This window comes from Pelodiscus sinensis, chromosome 15 (assembly GCF_049634645.1).
Source record: "Pelodiscus sinensis isolate JC-2024 chromosome 15, ASM4963464v1, whole genome shotgun sequence".
In the NCBI taxonomy this organism is placed as follows: Eukaryota; Metazoa; Chordata; order Testudines; family Trionychidae; genus Pelodiscus; species Pelodiscus sinensis.
The window spans coordinates 8,049,720-8,069,709 of record NC_134725.1 but is presented as its reverse complement, the minus strand read 5'-3'; the positions used below and the strand labels follow the sequence as shown (position 1 = coordinate 8,069,709).

The 19,990-nt window shown below is 44.5% G+C and overlaps 1 protein-coding gene across 14 annotated transcripts in view; it reads left to right on the top strand.

Moving 5' to 3' along the window:
- DEPDC5 (DEP domain containing 5, GATOR1 subcomplex subunit) overlaps positions 1-19,990 on the top strand; it is a 65,824-nt gene that overhangs the window by 6,448 nt on the left and 39,386 nt on the right. For 10 of the 14 annotated variants that reach the window (XM_075898020.1, XM_075898018.1, XM_075898019.1 and 7 more), the window contains 16 exons: positions 87-156; positions 2,447-2,525; positions 2,798-2,859; positions 5,242-5,311; positions 6,279-6,351; positions 7,502-7,605; positions 7,888-7,962; positions 8,976-9,110; positions 10,641-10,702; positions 10,813-10,883; positions 12,991-13,060; positions 13,938-13,974; positions 14,720-14,840; positions 16,134-16,357; positions 18,197-18,400; positions 19,077-19,212. In XM_075898020.1, the coding sequence (XP_075754135.1) occupies positions 87-156; positions 2,447-2,525; positions 2,798-2,859; positions 5,242-5,311; positions 6,279-6,351; positions 7,502-7,605; positions 7,888-7,962; positions 8,976-9,110; positions 10,641-10,702; positions 10,813-10,883; positions 12,991-13,060; positions 13,938-13,974; positions 14,720-14,840; positions 16,134-16,357; positions 18,197-18,400; positions 19,077-19,212 (1,593 nt within the window). The remainder of the gene's footprint in view (positions 1-86; positions 157-2,446; positions 2,526-2,797; positions 2,860-5,241; positions 5,312-6,278; positions 6,352-7,501; positions 7,606-7,887; positions 7,963-8,975; positions 9,111-10,640; positions 10,703-10,812; positions 10,884-12,990; positions 13,061-13,937; positions 13,975-14,719; positions 14,841-16,133; positions 16,358-18,196; positions 18,401-19,076; positions 19,213-19,990) is intronic. The other 4 variants (XM_014574773.3, XM_014574781.3, XM_014574775.3 and 1 more) reach the window with 1 other exon arrangement.

Here is a 19,990-nt window from a genome sequence, read left to right as displayed (position 1 = left end):
ATGGGGTGTAGTTCTTTAGTCTCCATACCAGCATTCTTTACAAAGGCTTAATTTTTTCCTTGAATTCCTTTCTGTTTTGCTTACAGGGCACAAGCAGGAGAGCTGTGGGTTAAGAGTGAGAAGGTCACATGTGGCTACATCAGTGAAGATACCCGGGTAAGGCTTTAATTTTTTTTCTCCTTTTCTTTCAGCAGATGTTTCAGGGCTTCTAAAGTGGTGTCTGCTCTCTGCACCGTTGGCTGTAATCATAGGGGCCAAACCAGTGTTCACTCTTAATTCTTTTCATCCATGTGCATGATAAATTTTGTCATGTGCACCAAGGCTGTGGGTGCTCCACTAATCAGCTGGGCAGAGTTTGAATCCCAAGCACTCAGTTTATCCAGAACACTGGTGCCAACTTCTGCTCTAGCTGGGGGGGTGAGAGGCTCAACCTGCCTCCCCCACTCCAACCCCACCTCACCTCTTTCTCACCCCTGCTCCAACACCACCCCGTCTCTTTCCATAGCTTCTCCCTAGCATACTGTTTTCTCACTCCTTCCCCTCTCTCCTGGAGCCTCTGAACACCCTGAAACAGCTGTTTCATAGCAATGGGAGGCACTAGGAGGGAGGGAGAAGACCAGCATGGCTGCCTGTAAAGCAGGAGTGCTGGGGGGAGGAAGGGCAAAGGAGGGAGCTTGGCTGCTGTTGGGTGCTGAGCACTCGCTAACTTTTTCCATTGGGGTGCTCTAGCACCAGAGCTCTCGTGGAGTTAGTGTTACGGCTGTAGCAGGATGGTTGTTTAGTACATTACTGTGTGATATTGGCCTTGTTTGTCTTTTTGATGATCTTCTTTGCTCTTTGGACTGAGGTTGCTGTGAGCACAAAACTTTCATTCATTGTTTTTTGTTTTCTGAACTAGCAGGAAGGATAACTTAGAAGCTGAAATGTAAACTCTGAACAAAGTGGAATTTTACCAAAGGACAATGTACTGTCCCATTAACACGGGCGGGCAATAATTTTTCATGGGGGGGAAGGCGCACACCAAGAATTTGGGAGGCGGTCAAGGGCTGCACTCTTTCATGATATTAATGGAGGCGGTGCGGGTCTGGGATGGAGGCTGGGTGCAGAAGGGAGCTTGAGATAAGGGAGGGAGTTTGGGTGAAGGAGGCGGTTGTGACCTGGAGCACTGGATAGGTGCAGGGGGTTGGGTTGTGAGCTTGGGCAAGAAGGGACTGTGATCTGGGGCAGGGGACTGGGGTGCCGGATCTGGGAGGGGGTATGAGTGCGGGGGAGGAGGGGCGGAGGATTTTGGTATTTGGAGTAGTGGGGCAGAAAGTCGTGGAAGGGAGAGGTTGGGGTGCCAGACGTAGGCTCTGGGTAGGAGACTTATCAGCCAGCAGCCCGTTACTGAATCAGCCTTCCTGCCTGCCCCACATTCAAGCCCCTTGTGCTTCCTCTCTGGCTGTTATTGAAACAGGTGGCTCCCATTAGTCACTTTCTGGCCAGGAGCCAGCCAATGGGCTTGTGCTGGAGGTGAGAACAGCTGCTAAAGTTTTTCCCCTCCCCTCCGAGCTCAGTTTTTAAAGTGAAACCACCCCACAGCTGCATTTCTGAGTGGTGTGTGGGTTGGGTGATGCAAGTGAGAAGCCTGCCTAGGGCTCCTGCAGCATCCGCAGGTCAGATCTGGTGGCTTGGTGGGCTGAATGCGGCCCGTGGGCCATATTTTGCCCAGGCCTGCATTGACAGATACTTCAAGTGAAGCCTTTGGAAGATCCTTTTAATTATTGTTCATTCACAAATTAATAGTGGCACATGCAGTTGGCTATGAAGGATATGGAGAAAAATAAGTTTCAGAGAGCACCTGCTTAACACTTGGTGCAATGAAATGAACTGTATTACGAATTACTCTGGACTTTGAAAAGCAAGCATTTTAGAGACACAGAGTGCAATATGGTCTGCATCGTAGGCAGCGATTATGCGTAACTTAATAGTTAAGTATACGATTTAGTCATGGGTATTCTTAGTAAATGTCATGGGCAATAAACAGAAATTAATGACTGGTAATCTGTCTGTGACTTATAGTACTAAACCTGCTGACTAAATCTTGGGGGTGGGAAAGAACAACACTCATGGGGGAACCGGAAGTACTGCTTGTGGGCAGGACCAGGTGGCTGAGGCCATCAGCTGCCAGGGGTTGCACCAAAATGTTGCCAAGGTCTTATGACACCTGCAATCTCTGGGATAGGCCATTGGGGGCTGCCTGAGCAGTTGGCTGGTGCAGTTGGCCTCAGAGTCAGGGAATTGATGACTTCTGCAATGCATGTAACAGACACAGAGTTCTAGTAATAGCTAACACCGATGTTAGAGAAGGTTGGGCTAACTGATCAAGAGCAAAACAGTTTCCTTCTTAATAGCCTTATGGAGTCTTCAGCAGGCATTCCCCCACTCACGACTCTCTCTTCTGCAGGTGGTATTCCGCTCCACGTCTGCCATGGTTTACATCTTTATCCAGATGAGCTGTGAAATGTGGGATTTTGATATCTATGGTATGGACAGAACTTTTCGCTTGCATAATTTTAATATCCTGTCTTGTAAATACACAATGCATTGGGAATATGAAGTTAAGAATCAATTATCATTGACACTAAAGCTTTAAGTTAACATCATCTAAAATCTTACCCTGGTTTATTGTCCTTCGTCATGTAATTGTACCGGAACCCCCAAGGTAAGTTTAACACATGCCCACCTGTTTTGAGGTTAATAAGCAATACTGGCAGCTTTCTGATGCTTTTGTGTTTCTTTTTTTCCCCTCTCCCAGGGGACTTGTACTTTGAGAAAGCTGTGAATGGTTTCCTTGCAGATCTCTTCACGAAATGGAAGGTACTGTTGCAGTTTTGTGTAAAACCTTCTTTTAAAAGGACAAGGAATCTTTTATATTTTTTTTTATACATTTACTGAATTTCCAGTGGCAGTGACTCCTTAACCATGGAACTTGATAAACAAGGGCATTCACACCAAAAAGTTGTTTAAATTAGGGCTGTCCATTAAATGCATTTAATTAACTCAAAATTAATTGCAAATAAAAAATAAGCACAATGAATTGCTGTTTCATTTGCACTGTTAAAAATACAATACCAATTGAAACGTACTAAATATTTTTAGATGTTTTTCTGCATTTCCAAATATACTGATTTCAGTTACAAAGTGCACAGTGCTCACTTCACTTTTTTTATTACAAATAGTTGCACTGTAAAAATGATAAATGAAAGAAATAATGTTTTTTGCTTCACTTCTCACAAATTCTGTAATGTAATCTCTTATCATGAAAGTGCAACTTACAGCTGTATACTTTTTTCCCCAAGTAATCACTTAAAGAAACAAGAATGTTTAAATTTATGGGAGATGTTGCTGCCTGCTTCTTACGTACAATGTCATCTGAAAGTGAGAACTGTGTTCACATGGCACTTTCAAGCTGGCCTTGCAAGGTACTTGCGTGCTAGAAATGCAAAATATTCATATGTCCCTTCATGCTTCAGCCACCATTCTGGAGGGCATACTTCAATGCTGATGATGGTCTTTAAAATATAACTCATGTGGCTGAACTCCTTGGGGGAGGATTGTATGTCTCCTGCTTTGTTTTACGTGCTTTCTGCCATATCTTTCATGTTATGATAGTCTTAGATGATAACTCAGCACATGTTTGTTTCAAGAACACTTTCACTGCAGGTTTAATAAAACACAAAGAAGGTACCAATGTGAGATTGCCAAAGAAAGCTATAATGCTCAATCCAAGTTTCAAGAATCTGAGGTACCTTACAAAATCTTGGCATTTTGGCGCATGTTTTCAGAAGTCCTAAAAGAGCAAGACTTTGCAGAAATTGCAGACTCCACATCACTGGAAAAGAAAATCAGTCTTCTGCTGGTGATGAAAATCAATCTTTTGACTCAGGTGATGAAAATGAACATGCTTTTGTCTGCATTGCTTTGGACCATCATATGCGTGGACAAGTGTCCTCTGAATTGGAGGTTGAAGCATGAAGGAACATATGAATCCTTTGCACATGTGGCATGTAAATAAGTTGAGAAACTGGCTACAACAATGCCATGTGAATGCCTATTCTCACTATCAGGTGATGTAAACATGAAGAGGGCAACATTATCTCCTGCAAATGTAAACAAACTTGTTTGTCTAAGCAATTGGCTGAACAAAAAGTAGGACTGAGTGGACTTGTAAGAGCTAAAGGTTTTTTTTTACATTGTTTTATTTTTAAATGCAGATTTTTTTGGCCACTTTTTTGTCTACATTTGTAAGTTCAACTTTCATGATAAAGAGATTGCACTACAGTACTTGTATATTGAAAAATGCTATTTCTTTTTTCTACAGTGCAAATATTTGTAATAAAGTAAATACAGGCGTACAGTGCTCACTTTATATTTTGTTATAATTGAAAACAATTCTTTTGAAAATATAGAAAACATCCAAAACATTTAAATAAACATTTAATTTTTTTGTTTAACAGTGTGAAATTAATGTTTTAATCACTTGACAGCTATACTTTTAAATAAGGAAATTGCAGCAGTTCTGGATAAGACACTTAAGGTGAGAGTGAGTGTGAAATGAACAAATTAGAGGGGAAGGAGAAATTTAAATAATCAGAGCTCTAAATCTTGAACATGTCAAATACATGGAAATTGTAACTGACATTGCCAGGTTTCCAGAAGGTGGGATGTGTGTACCTTCGAGTTATCTCCATGCTTCTTTGTTGCAGTGTTATAAAACATTGTGTAAACATTGGAGCTGTGTAAGACTTTAAGCAACTGGAAACTCTTTGTTTTTTTTGAAAGTTTATTTTGTTTTAAGATTGGGAATGAGGGGAGAAGTTGCCATATGAATATTCTCACTTGGATATCTCAGTAATTCCTCACCTGGCCCATATCTCCCTTCTCAAAGGAGACTGGGAGATCTGATTAAGATGCTCTCTAGTTCATTAATGTGTTTGTTGCATAGGTAAGAAGTAGGGTTTAAGAGAATGGTGAGAAATATGCCTCTGATGACCTACTGCTAGCTTGGTACTATATACAGAATTTAAACAGCAGTGTTATATACTGTGTACATTGTTGATTACAGGTATGTCTGTCTGTTCTTCTTCTTTTGTTCATGATAATCTCTGCTCCCTATTCTCTTCTGTATGTGCACTATTAATTACATACTGATGAGTTTGTGATTTCAGGGAGAACCTTTTTTCTTTTCTTCTTGCACAGGAGAAAAACTGCAGCCATGAAGTGACAGTGGTTCTTTTTTCTAGAACTTTTTATGATACAAAGTCTGTAGGTAAGAAACAATTGAATATTTTTTTTTCCTCTCCTCTTGCTCCTCCTTCTTTCCTCCACCCCTCATACTCTTGCCTTTTTAGTCTGCCCCACATCTCTTGGAGGTTGGTGTTAGCTAACAGTAGTTTGTGCCAACTCCATTATTGGGTTCTGTGTTGTAGAGTTCATTAGGCATGTGTTGCAGTGGATACCTTAATGGGTGAGGCTTACCAGTTAAGGATAGCCAGGGGTTGGGGGGTGGGCTGGGAGCAGCTCTCTATTCGCTGCAGGCAAGGGGCTACTCCAGCCCTGCAGGATGCCCTCTGCCTGTGGGCGCTCTGGTTCGCTGCAGGCAGGGACTTCTTCGGCATCCTGGCCGGTGCAACTCGCCCATTCCCCCTCACCATTAGCAAACTGATTAAATAATACTTTTAACTGGATAAGCAATTGAACAGGGTTTTACATTCCTAATCTATATATTCCTCTGTGTTTTCATATTACATGTGTACAACTTGCACAACTTTGAGTCTGTTTTTAGGATTTGTTAAGTCCTTGTTCTGCTCTAGAAAGTAGGAGCGAGATGGGTTCAGTGTATCTGTAAACTTGCAAATACCCTTATTTTCTTGTACCATAACTCAAGTATATGTCAAAAGGTGAGCAAAGCTGCCCTTCTTGTGCTAGGAGGAAGCACTTTCTGTTCTCAGGAGTCCTGTGCCAAACACAATGGGTGCTTGATCAGTCCCTGCATGCATCTTCTGAGGAAAGCCTAATATGAGAGGATGTAGGGCATATATGCAGATTGTCTCCATAGTACTTATTCCTCTTGTAGAAAGACACTTATGATGGCATTTTTAAACACAATTTAATATTTTCCTAGCAACCTGATTTTTCTGGGTCAATTAGATGTACTTTCTAACTTCCCTTTACTGAAAAAGGTAGTAAGATCTCTGAATGGGGCATCTTCACCTTTGCTTCCCTCTCCATTTCAGATGAGTTTCCTGAGATACATCGTGCCTCAATTCGCCAGGATCATGAGGGAAGATTTTATGAAGATTTCTACAAGTATGTTTTCCTCTGTGATGGTTTTGGGTTTTTAAGGGATATTTTTGAACACCACGTATGTTAAGGATGTAAATATCCATTGAAGTAGTTAAAGTAGTTAATATTGCGCTGTTTAACCAATATACAGTTGGCAGGCAGGCACAGGGTTGCGGGGGCCCTTCCAGCCCACCTGGGCCGCTCCAGCATGGCTGGAGCTAGGGTTCCACCAGCTGGATGTGAATGTGGCCTTGCCTGCTGTCCTGATGTAGCTAGAGCAGCTCCGAGCCTGGCGTAGCTGGCTGTCCAACTAGTTACCCAGTAAACCTAATGCTTACTGGTTAACCTGTATCCCTAATGCATATGTAATTCTCGTTAATGAAACCCGCTTCCTGCTAGAATGAATCACAATGGCAAGTTCTTAGTGTAATGAAGGAACGTCTCTTTCTGAATCCTGGCAATCTGACCAATTCCCCTCCCCCCCCCTCCCCCCCGATCTCATACCTGTTGGAACACTTGCATCGGCTGAATCATCTTTGAGTGGATGGTACACCACAAACTGCTACTGAGTTATAGAAATCGATGACAAGCTTCGGAGGCTTCAAGGTTTTCTCTGGATAAGTGCTAATGGTAGCATTTCATGTAAGGCTTGGCTGCTTTGAGAATTTTCACTTGTTTGAATAGCCAAAGAACAGATGAACCCTTTGCGACGTGCTAGAACAGAAACTTTGATTGTATTTCCAATTGAGCGTTTGAGTAATTGAAGCTTTCACCAGCTGGTAAAGTTAGTCTAGCCTAGAATGCCTGTTCCTACTTCAAAAAATAAATAATGCTTTACCATATAAAGCATTGAACATGTAAAATCTGCCTTACATGTAAAATCTGTTTGAGACATCAGACTGCAAGGTCTTCAAGGCAGGGACCTTGCCTGCCTTGATATTTGTACAGCATCTAGCACATTGTGTGTATGAATGGGTACTAATGAACATAGTAGAGAGATGTATGGTATCTATCTCATCTGGGAAACAGAGTAGTAGAAGTATTCACTCTCGTCTCTAGCACTCATTTCCTTAAACTGTAGTTTATACATCCTTCTTTCTCTCTTCATAACTTCATCTGAGAAGCCTTATGTTCTCCTTCCTTCGGTGCGCTTCACAAATTGTGTGTCTTTCAGGGTTGTAGTTCAGAATGAGAGGCGAGAAGAGTGGACGTCATTGCTTGTGACCATTAAAAAACTTTTTATTCAGTACCCAGTGCTAGTGCGACTGGAACATGCAGGTAGGAAATCTTCCATAGACTTTTTTCTTTCTTAATGAAACTTACCTATAAAACTTCTAGCTCTTGGTCTAGCAATACTCTACATTGAGGTTGCCTGTTTCAATGCTTGTGCCATAAATGGCATTCTTGTTGCCTCCCTGTTTCCTGTGCATTTGTCTGACATGACTTAGGAATCAGACATTCTGATTTTGCATAGGGGAGAGGCATAGAATAACTCCAAAGCAGAGGAAATGTCCATTTGTCTGCATATATTAATTGTTTTTCTTTTAATCTCTTGTCCAGATGGCTTTCCCCAAGGATATAATTCTACCTCAGCACAAGGGAACTACCTGGAGGCCATAAATCTTTCATTTAATGGTGAGTAGTGAAGAATAAATTGGTGCAATACATAAAGAGGCAGGATCTTAGAAATCTAGGGTGTGTCTAGACTACAGAGTTTTGTTGACAAAAGGGGACTTTTGTCGACAAAACTATACCTGTGTCTATACTGTCTCTGAGTTCTATCAACATAATGTCGACAGAACTCAGCAGTTTTGTCGATGGCTGTAAACCTCATTCTACGAGGAATAACACCTTTTGTCGACAGAGTTCTGTCAACACAAGGAGTTATTGCATCTACACTGTCCTTTGCATCTACACTGCCATGTTGACAAAGTGGCTTGCTTTATCGACAGAACTGGATGTAGTCTAGACACTCTTTGTTGCCAGTATTTGTCAACAAAATTTCTGTCAACAAAAGCTTGTAGTCTAGACATACCCTTACAGTCTATAAACTTCTGTGGAGTGCTGTTGTCTGTGAAAACAGGGAGGGGAAGGCAGCTGTAACTTCCTTCATTCAGTAACTCCTCTGTATCTGTCAGTGAGAACTGGTATTAAAGATGACACATTTGAAGTTGGGCCGTTCAGGTTCTTGGAACCAACTGCAAAGCTTACATATTGAGACAAAGGAAAATAAAATACTTATCTGGGGGTTCCTATACATCAGAATCTCCAGAAACTATAAGGCAGTGGCTTTATTTTTGTGTAGAGAGGCATACCATATTATTTGATCCTGTTGCTCACTGCCTTTGACATCTTTTCTAAGTGACAATAAAGCAAACACTAGCTGATAGGAAAGGCACCCGTGTATATGTACACATACACCTTTGTCCTCCTTCCTATCTCTACTGCCAGTCCACCATGCCTTTCAGAATCAGGGGGAACACATTATTGGTCAGGGCTTTATAGGCACTAACTAGATGTACTCCTGTGTTTGAGGAAGATTCCTTTCTAGTACCACCAGTAATAAGTCATTTTTTTGAGCACTTATGAAATCTTTATCATAACTTTCTTTTAAAATATGTCTGTTCCTTGATTCTGATTTATCTCAGTGTTTGACAAGCATTATATAAACCGCAATTTTGACCGGACTGGACAGATGTCTGTGGTTATCACACCTGGAGTGGGTGTGTTTGAAGTGGACCGTCTCCTCATGATCCTGACCAAACAGCGTATGATAGACAATGGTAAAATAGTTTTTTTTTTTTTTTAAACTAACTGGCAATGTTTTTACAACTTCAGTGTACACAGACAGCTTAATTTCACCCAGGTCCATTGCCTTCCTTAGCTTTTCAAAAGCCACCATTAAATGGCCATGTGTCCATCTTGAAGGCAGTTAATAGACGCAACACTTATTTCCGTATTAAGTGCAATAGTGGGCAAATTTTTAAATGTGCTGGGCACTTGCTGTGCCGGTTAACTTCTCTGGGATTGGAGAATGCTTGGCACTTCTTAAAATCAGGCTATGAGGAACTTTCCCTTGAAAGACAATTTTATGAGATGCATTCGTGTAGGGGGCAGAGGTGGGCAAAATCCGGCCTGTGGGAGTCTCCTGCCAGGCTCCTTTCTACTCCATCCCAGCTATACACTCAGAGCAGCTCTCTGAACATTGCGAGCCTGGAGGGATGGAAGAGGCTTTGTGTGCTGCCCTCACCAGCTCCCATCGTCTGATTTCTGACCAATGGGAGCTGCCTATTTGCAAGACAGGCAGTGTGCAAAGTACCCCTTTCCCCAGACTCCCAGCGTTTAGACTCAGCTCACATGGCCCTTGCAGCCAGCACAGGGGCACGGAGAGCAGGAACCCCAGATGAGGATTCAGCTGGGCTACTCCCTGGGAGCCGCCCAGGTAAATATCTCTTGGCCAGAACCTGCCTGTAGCAGCCCAGCCCTCCATTCCCCCCTCCGTCAGACTCCCTTCTGGATCCCTACCCCATGCAACTCAAACCCTCTGCATCTCTGCTCCTGAACCCATTGCCCCTTCCAGACTTTGCACCCCAATCCCCTACTCCTGGTCACAACTCAAATCCCTGCATGCTCTTCTGCCCCAGGTCACAATCCCCTCCCAGATCCTGCGCGCCCCCCCACCACCACTCCACCTCTGTCACAAACCCCTCCCAGATCCTGCGCCCCCTCCACCACTCCACCTCCATGTCACAAACCCCTCCCAGATCCTGTGCCCCCCACCACCATCACTCCACCTCCATCTCTCAATCTCCTCCCAGATCTTGCACCCCAACCTTCTCCTTCACCCAAACTCCCCTCTGTACCCAACCTCCATCACAGGCTTTCTCCATAGGAAAGTACGGCCCTTGACCACTTTCTGAATTGTTGGAGTGTCCAAAAATTATTGCCCACTCCTAATCTAGAGGAAACTCTTCCCATCTCTCTGCCTGGTTCTGTATGTATAAACCACAGCAGTAACAACACTTGGCTGCACCTCTGCTTCCATAACTTTTGGCATTGTAGATCACTGTCATGGAAGTAAATGCAGACTAGAAAAAGCAGCCTGCTTACAAAAAAGGCAAGTTCTGCTTGGTAGTGGTTAATGTGAAGAAAGCATGGGATCATCAGCAGTTTATTGTAATCAGGTTTAAAAATTTAGTTCAAATACAGCAGATTTATATAACTTTAACTAGACTTGTGAACTGTTTGGGTTAGGCCAATAGCAACAGTTCTGGATATCATGTAGCTAAACCCTCCTGTTTCTTTGTTTTCAGGGATTGGTGTAGATTTAGTATGCATGGGGGAGCAACCACTGCATGCTGTACCGCTCTTCAAGGTAACAGAATCTTGGCTCCTCTGAAATGTGATTTGTTATGAGCTGCTTACGTGATTTGTTGGACAAATCTCAGAGTAATTATTGCACCTGTGAACTCTCTTGTCTCTTAGCTGCACAATCGCAGTGGTCCTGGGGATTCTCGCTTAGATGACTACAATATTCCACACTGGATAAATCATAGGTAGGTGTGGTATTGAGGATCTGGGTAAGAATTAGCTAATACAGTAAACTTCCGATAATCTGGCACCTTTAGGACCCAGGGGGTGCCGGATTATCAGATTTGCCGGACTATCGAAAGGGGGGGCTACCACTTCAGACCCCTCGTAGCCCCCCCTTCCGATAGTCTGGCTCTGCCTCAGGCGTCCCTGATTCAGCCGCTGCTGGTCAGTTTCAGCAGTGGCTGAATCTGGGACGCCTGCAGCAGAGCAGCTGGAGTGCTAGCGGTTGGTCCAATAGCGCTGACCCTTGGCGCGGCGAGACCTACCTGGCAGCACCCCAGCTGCTCCTGGGGACGCCTGGGGCAGAACAGCTGGGGTGCTGCCGGGTTGGTCCCGCAGCGCCACTCCTCGGCACTACTGGACCAACCCGGCAGCACCCCAGCTGCTCTACCCCAAGTGTCCCCAAGTCAGCCGCTGCTGATACTGATCAGCGACTGACTCCAGGAAGCCCGAGGCAGAGTTGCTCTGCCCTGGGCTTCCCGGAGTCAGCCGCTGGTCAGTTTCAACAGCGGCTGAATCGGGGACAGCTGCGGTGCTGCCAGGTTGATCCCGCAGCCCGGAGGGGCAGCGCTACGGGACCTACCTGGCAGCACTCCAGCTGCTCTGCCCCGGATTCCCCGATTCAGCTGCTGGTCAGTTTTAGCAGCGGCTGAATCTGGGAAGCTGGGGGCAGAGCAGCTCCAATGGTCCGGCTGCCCGGAGCACTTCCGGGTTCCTGATGGTGCCGGACCATCAGGAGTGCCAGACCAACAGGTGCCGGACCATCGGAATTTTACTGTACTGAGCTTTCATGCTACGTTTTCTTTTCCAGTGAACTGCTGAGCTCTTCATTCTGTGTTGTCAGTTACTCCTGCTAAGCTTGCAAAGCACAGACACAGCAAAGTGCATACATCCAACAATTCAAAAGTTGCAGAGCAATGTGTAAAGGAGGGAATTGTACTCTGAGGCTCCACATCTGAATAACTCACTTCTGCCTTCTAAGTTTGCTTAGGCGCAAACAGGGAATTAAACAAATCAGAATAGACTAGTCATGTTGCTTCAACAAACTCAGCAGTAAATCCTGACTAAGCAGATATAGATAAGGAAAATAGGGGCGAAGTGGCTCAAGATTGGAGCAGATACAGGATTCTGGTGGAACACTAACGCCTATAATATCATGTGCTCTCCCGCAAGGCATGGTCTGGGTTTAGTCCATTGTTTCAAGAATTTTAAGTACTCTGAACTCTTATTAAAAGAGAATATTCTCTTAATACTTAAGAGGCCAGGCCAGAGGTTGAATACTCCCTTCTCCCTACACATACTCCGGCACACCTTCAACAATATCCATATAGCTGCTGCTAGTGTAAGAGAGTTTTCTTTTTCATGTCAGGACACCAAGCCATACAACAAAGACCAGTAACCACTCACACAGCTTGCTTATGTTCTGCAAGTAAATTGATCTTCTGGTCATCTTTCTCTGGTATAGGTGCTGAAACTATGATTGCTGGGGTTACTGATGTACCTCCTGTCTTGAAGTGGCTTCTGTTGTATATAGGCTTTTATAGTTTGGTTCATTGGCTCTCAGTACGTTCACTATAAAAATTGTTCCAGAATCCCTGGAACTTCTCATATGAAATATTTCTTACTGCAAGATACATATTGCAACCAGATTCAGATGAGAGAGACTTGAGTGGGAAGCAGTTTATAAGCGTTACGGTGAGATCACTAGTGATGAGTAGATTAGGGAGAGAGTCATAAATAGCTTCTAGCATCACACCTCGCAAAAGGTCATGGAAATGGACAGTTTTCTGGGAAAAGATGAAGGTAAAGAGTTCAGTTATTGAAGTAACTCTGTGTTAAGTTGCAATTGAGAGTCTGAAGTGGGGCCTTTATGGAGTTCTTCTTGAACTCAAGTGCTGCCTTTGTAACCATCTACCAGAATTTTTCCCAATGTCTCCATCTCTTCCAGAAAGAGCCTCTTTCAAAATTCTTCCCTTGGTCTGTAGAGGCCAGTGACTAAGCAATTACTCAAATGTTTTTATTTAAAATGTCCCTTTCCTAAAAGTTAAGCTTTTGGCTTTTGCTTTCCAGTTTCTACACCTCCAAAAGCCAGCTCCTCTGTAACAGCTTCACGCCACGGATTAAGCTGGCAGGAAGGAAGGTAGGTTCGCTGCTGGGGATCTCTTTGTGCGTCCTGCACAAACTGGTGTCTCCTTTGAGCACGAAACCTCAGCAGTCCTTATCTTTTCCAAAGCACCCCCAGTCCGTATTAATTCACAATTTGAGACCTAAAGGAAAGCCTACTTTCATATCATACAAAAATACTTACAATTCTTTTGGTGACAGGCATCAGAGCCCCCTTCTAGCTCTCAGTGGTGACTGACTAATGTCTGTGCTAGCTATTGCATTCAAAGCTGTGACTCTTGGATGTATATCTGCTCTGCAAATTAAGGTGTAATAGTAGCATGGTGTAGGCCACACACAGGCCAACTTTTATTTAGCAGTGTAAACATAGTATCCTGAAACCCAGAATAGGCCAGCAACCCAAGTATGTACCCAGAGTCCCCAGCAGGCCTGTATGTTGCCAGCTATCCTTTGTGGAAGCCCTTATTGCAATATCCTTGCTGCTACTTTTACCCAGATCGGTTTCCACACTGCAGTTACACCTTTGCTGTATAGATGTAACCTTGGTTTGATAGATGCGATTGTGGGGCTAGTTTTGAAGATTTGCACTTCCCAGTATAGGGCTGAAGGGTAGTCCATAGAATTTAAAAGTGAATTGTTCTGGCTAATGTGACTTATTAGAAAGCCCCCTTTTGTCATGGGAAAATATGAGGGAAAAGAGACAAGGGAGGAATAGACAATATCTTTGGGGGTTGTGACTAGGTATGACTGCTTGATTTGAGTTAGCAAAGTGAACCCTGCAGTTTGAGAACAAGTATTAAGTCTGACACACAGTCACTCTGGAGTCCAATATCCTTAGAACATGCTGACCTGTTCTGTTTTCTTTATCACCTTTCCTATGCGTGCTCCTCCAGTTGCTGACAGAGAAAGTGAAAAACAGTCGAGACCCCTGTGAGTAATTCAGTCGTGGAACGATCCAGTTGATATAAATGGCTCACATGGCAATGACACTAGAACAAAATCACTATTGATGGGATTGAAAAGGAGATAAGTGTGAAAGGGGACAGCAAAACAAGACTTGGGTAGTCTGGGGTGCTGGTATTGGTATCTAAGTTGACTTCACGGCACATGATCAATGGGGTAGGTTCTTAGCCCTTACTACTTGTTCACGGCCGGAGGAGATGGTATCAAGTTGGTGTATGGGCCAAGCTCATGTGAAGGATGGGCCTTAACTGCCTTGCTTGAGGTCGTGGTACTGGCATTGCCAGCATGCCATCTATGCCAAATTACTAATCCCAGGATTTTCATCCTGAGTTACCACCATTTTCCAGGGTGTGCGTGTGAACAGAAGGAGGAATTATTTTGTCCTCCTACATGAGGTCATTTCTCATGCTTGCACTTCCAGATTAGAGATGGTCACAACATTTCATGCATTCAGTCATTCCCTATTTGTAAGGAAGGAGTGAATAGTGGGTCTAAAATTAAGGTTCCTAGACAATTTCTTTCCCAGTTGAACTAATGGATCTGTTACAGTTGTTTGGTTCATAAAACTTTTTTATATGCAGCTCCTTACTGCATCATTTGGGACAGTTCCTTATCTCTGAATTGATAGCTGGCTGCATCTCACTTGTCCAGCAATCTTGGCGCTTAATCAGTAATTATAAATGAGACTCCAGTATTTATGTTCTGTGTCCAGCATTGGGGACTCCTAAAGAGGCTGAGAACGCGCTTCCCATTCAAGTGGATTATGATGGCTATGATGCCCAAGTGTTCAGACTGCCTGGCCCTTCCCGAGCCCAGCGATGTACTACTTTCAGGTAGGAAGCTTTTGAGCAAACTGATTCTGGTTCGTCTTCACCATTTTAGTGCATTTCCCAATGTATAAAATGCTATCGCAGCTGTATCTTCTTTCCCTGTGCTCCTTTCAGATTTTGCAAGCTAAATAGGGGGTTGGTTTCATAGTTTTGAAGAACACACTGGAGCTGCTAGAAGTAGAAATGGTCGTTCAGAGACGGATGCTCTGTCCTCTCATTTGATACCAGACAGGGTGGGTAGGGAGTATAGAATCTCTTGACAACTGAAAGTGTTAATTTCTGGAAATGAATTGAAATAGAGCTCATGGCATGAGATCACTGGGAATTCCATTGCATTTCTTCTGAGTAGGGTCTTCATCCTGATGTCCTGGCCAAATGCTTTTGTTTTGGCTAAATACATTCAATCTCCCCAAGTTCCCGGTGCAGTTTCATGGAGATGGGCCTGAAGGGGGCTACTTTAGCCTGTCATCAGTTCTATATCTTCCCTCCGGGGCTTAGAGGGCATTGTATCTGTCTAGAGACACTGCGTATGCAAAAACCTTCATATGTGGATTGATTCACTCATGTCATGAGTGGATGGAGCTCAGCTTGGAATGATGCCAGTACATTTTAAGGACGTTTATTGTTTTAAGGGAACTCTAGAACTCCAAGATGTGTAAGGCTGGGGCCTTGGTTCCTTCCAGATCCCATCATTTCCTTAGCTGCAGAATTGTGGGAGGTGCTGAGTGTGCTTCCTTTGCAGCACTGTTGCCTGCCTAGGAGATCCCTATAGTCTTTAGTATCCTGTGCTGTAGCACAACTATTTAATATGCTAGCTAGGGAAGGCAAATACGCCATTTCACTTATGTAGTCAAAGATGCACACACTTTCCCTGTACCACAGAGGCTGTCTTCAGTTATTGGTCTACAGGTTCCTGAATAAGTGGGCACGAAGGGGCAGATAGTCTTGCCAGGCCCCTGGGAAAGGCAGGAGGGGCCCTGCTCTGTGCCCCCAGAAGGGGTGGGGGCTGGTACTCATTTCCCCCAGGCAGCCCTCAGGGTTGCCTAGAGCATGCCAGAGAGCCTGGAGTATGCACCGAAGTATTGTTAGCGATTTAAAGGGACCAGAGCTCCAGCTTCCACCTCTGTAGCTGCAGCGGCAGCCAGGAGCTCCCAGCTCTTCAGAATCACTGGGTTCCCAGGCATTTGTGCCCCCCCCCCCACATCAGTGGGCATGAGTGTGGAGTTGTTGGACCCTCTTAATTTCCCCAGGAAATGGGATTTCACTTGAGTGATACTGAACCTGTCTGTCCCTTAGTAGGTCTGCAAGAGAGAGAGAGAGCCGCACCAGAAAGAGCTCGAGCTCTTATGATGTGTCATCCAGCCCTTCCCTGCAGAGCCGCATCCTGCTCCCAGAGGAGGTGAGGAGCCAGGCTTCCGATGACAGCTCCCTGGGGAAGATCTCCAACATCCTGATGATCCCACGGCCTCATTTGCATCAGTATGAAGTCAGCAGCTCTTTGGGCTACACCAGCACCCGAGGTCAGACTGAGGCACGAATGGAGCTGTACTCGTTGATTGGGGGCTAGCGAGGGGGAGGTCCTGAGTTCATGTCAGTCTCTTCCAAAGCTGCACAGAGGGGGCAAGTTTCACTTCAGCATTCATGTGGCAGCTTTTTGCACACCTCTGTGCTCCTAGTTCGGAGCCGTCTCTCCTTGTTATGCATCTCCAGTTCCCGGTTTGTGTTCTTACCGCTTACCATATATAGGCATTGATCCTGAGTTACCCATTTCCCTTCTCTATTAACATCTGTTAATACATCTAGGCTGTGTCTAGACTGGCAAGCTTTTCCGCAAAATCAGTTGCTTTTGCGGAAAAACTTGCCAGCTATTTACACTGACCGCTTGAATTTCTGCAAGAACACTGACTTCCTACTTCTTGCAGAAGTGCTTCTTGCAGAAATACTATGCTGCTTCCGTTTCGGCAAAAGTCCCTTTTGCTTAAAGATTTTGCACAAAAAGGCCAGTGTAGACAGCTCAGATTTGTTTTGCGCAAAAAAGCCCCGATCGCAAAAATGGCCATCGGTGCTTTTTTGCGGAAAAGTGCGTCTAGATTGACACGACGCTTTTCCGCAAAAAGTGCTTTTGCGGAAAAGCGTCCGTGCCAATCTAGACGCACTTTTCCACAAATGCTTTTATCAAAAAACTTTTCCGTTAAAAGCATTTGCGGAAAATCATGGTCGTCTTGGTCCCCTTCTGGTTTTGGATCATCTGCAATATGAACATGTGCAACTCATGCTCCATTTTTCAAGCCACTTACTGATCTATGTAGCAGAATTTGCTTTCAGCAGTGAGTCCTGTGGGACCCCATTTATAACTCCGCTCCATGAGGATTTACTGTCATAACTGACTTTCTGGATCCTTCCTCCTGCCAGCTAACAGAGCTGTTTTGCTATGTTAGCACTGGGGCCTGTCCTTTTTATTACTCCTGTCCACTGATAGCATGTGGTGCCTTCTTCTAGGCCCTACTGAAAACAAGGTAAACTGCATCCTCTTGCGCCCTTGTCCAGTACTTTCAGTGCTCTTTAGAAGAAATCAGTCAGATTTTTTTAACTCTGTCTCTTCTTAATGAAGGCTGTTTACGCTTTCCTTTTCACTGAGGTCTTGCCATTTCATTTCTCTCCAGTATCTGCTCTGTGATAGGAGTCAGACATGCTGGCCTGTAACTGCCTACTATCCTATTAAAACTGACTAACACTTTTGCTGATTAAATACTCCAGTACTTTCCTTATATCAAGCAAATGTGTAAATAAAAATGCTAGTAGACCAGGTATTCCTTTACTTTTAAGGAGACCATCTGGGGGACTGGACATTAGAGGACGAGGGGGAGGGGAGGGAGGGAGAAGACTTGGTTTTTATTCTGATTTCTACCCTAGACCAAATGTGATTGTAGGCAAGTCACTTCCACAGTGAGTCTGTTTCTCCACTGAGAACTGGAGATGATACTATTTATCTTTTGTAATGAACTTTAGCATCTAGAGATGAAAAATGTTAAGAGCTAGCTACTATTATTGGTTTCTTAACAGTTCTGTGATATAGCCCGTGTGTGTGTCATAAGTTTCTCCGTCTCCTTCCCCTTCCCATTTTATGCTAAAGCTATGCCCATGAGGTACTCTGTTAGCTCTTCCATTTCTATTTTAAAGGCAGAACCTCCTAGTTCAGTCTTGTCTGGTGTACTTTCTAGATTAGTGCCACCTTCCTCCTCCAGCCTCCCTCAACAGATTCCCACTTGTCCTAGGGGCCCTTATTGTACTAACTAGTGCACACTCTTCACATGGCCCTTGTTTTTGGTCTTATGTTAATTGAAAATTATATTTTGCAGATGTCCTTGAGAACATGCTAGAGACACAGCAGCGAGACTCCAGCGCACCAGGGAGGTTCCATGTAGGCAGTGCAGAATCCATGCTGCACATTCGTCCTGGGGGGTATACACCACAGCGGGCACTAATAAATCCCTTTGCACCATCCCGTATGCCCATGAAACTCACATCTAATAGGAGGCGCTGGATGCACACTTTTCCTGTGGGTGAGTCTATGTTACAGGGAGGTTGTTTTTGGGTTTTTTTGTCACTCATTCCTTTCCTGGGCACTTTGAGCGTTAGCATGGGAAGGGCACTGCTCCAAACTACCTGCCAAAGGTAACTTCTGGTTTCCTGAGAGAGAACGCACCACAGTGAGGACTGAGCCAAAAGCTGACACAACTCGTTGCTCTGTTGTCTCTTGGGAATGTTGTCCTCTTCTGGTGTCCTCAGTGCTTGGATACCATGGCGCAAGTTTATGGAAGATGGTGGATATGGTTGCCCAGAGTTCTCCTTTTTTATTGTCTGCAGCAGATGTGAAGTGTTGGTGGCGTTTGCTAGACAGGAGATTCTGGAGAGTCTACAACTGATCTCAACAAGTTAATTGTTATGAAGTGTACACCTTTGTGTTCCAGGTTTGGGATACAAATTCTGAACTACGCTATGCTTTGCCCTGAGTCAAGCAAAAAGATCATCCAAAAAGTGTGTCCACATGTTTTAGAAAGCAAATAAAATACTGAATATTTTCTACCTCCTGTAGATTGAGAGGACAGCATTCCGCAGGGCCATTTTAATCCTCCACTTAGCTGTGCTTCTGCTGTAGACAGAAGAAGTTGGGGACCGATTGGGGCAAAATAAAGCAAAAAAGTTTTGGGTGAAAGTGTTAAATATATATTTGCATAGGTCCATCAGGGGAAGCAATCCAGATACACCACCAAACTCGTCAGAACATGGCAGAAATGCAGGGCAGTGGGCAGCAGGATCTGACACACTCCTCCGCGGAGCTGCTGGAGCTAGCCTACCATGAGGCAACTGGCAGGTAAGGCCATCGCCCAAGTAAAGGAATTGCTCTGTGTTAAAAGTAAATGTGTGTAGGGCTGGACACATTGGATAAAACCCCCCCAGAGATTCAGGAGATGCATATTTTGCAGTATCAGTGCTGTGTACATAGGGCCTTATGCCTGACAAAAATTATGGCATAAGAGCAAGCATGAAATAAGACGTATTTCCCCACGTATTTAGGTTCCTTCTTGCTGAATGTCTGAGACCCATAATCACCCAGCATATTGCCTTGGTCTCATCCTGGAAATTGCCACAGTAGATGCCCCAACCCTTCGTTAACTGCCTTACTTCTTGGTGCAGGGAAGCAGTCCCTGTCTCGAGAGCTATAACTTGCCATTCCAGAAAAGTATATTTCAAGCACAGAGAAGGATTTTGTCTACTGACCTGTTTTTTGTCCCCCACTTCTGAGAGTTGGTGAGAAATAAAGCCATGTTTGACAGGACAGGGAAATATGTATCAGAGGCAGCAGCCTCTGGCTGCAGGGTACCAGAACTGATACAGAGGCAGCAGCACAGGGTGGTAGGTGGCTTCCCTGCGCTCTTCATTTAAAATTTCTCAGACCCGTGGGCTTGGACTCAGCTGTCCTGCCAGTCTGAGTTTTGAATGCAGAGCATGTGGGGGAGCAGGGGATGCAGTTAACGGGGACCATTAACTGATAAGCAGTCACTTATTGGTTAACTACAGGCAGTCCCCGGGTTACATGGATCCGACTTACATCAGATCCCTACTTACAAACGGGGTGAGGCAACCCCGCA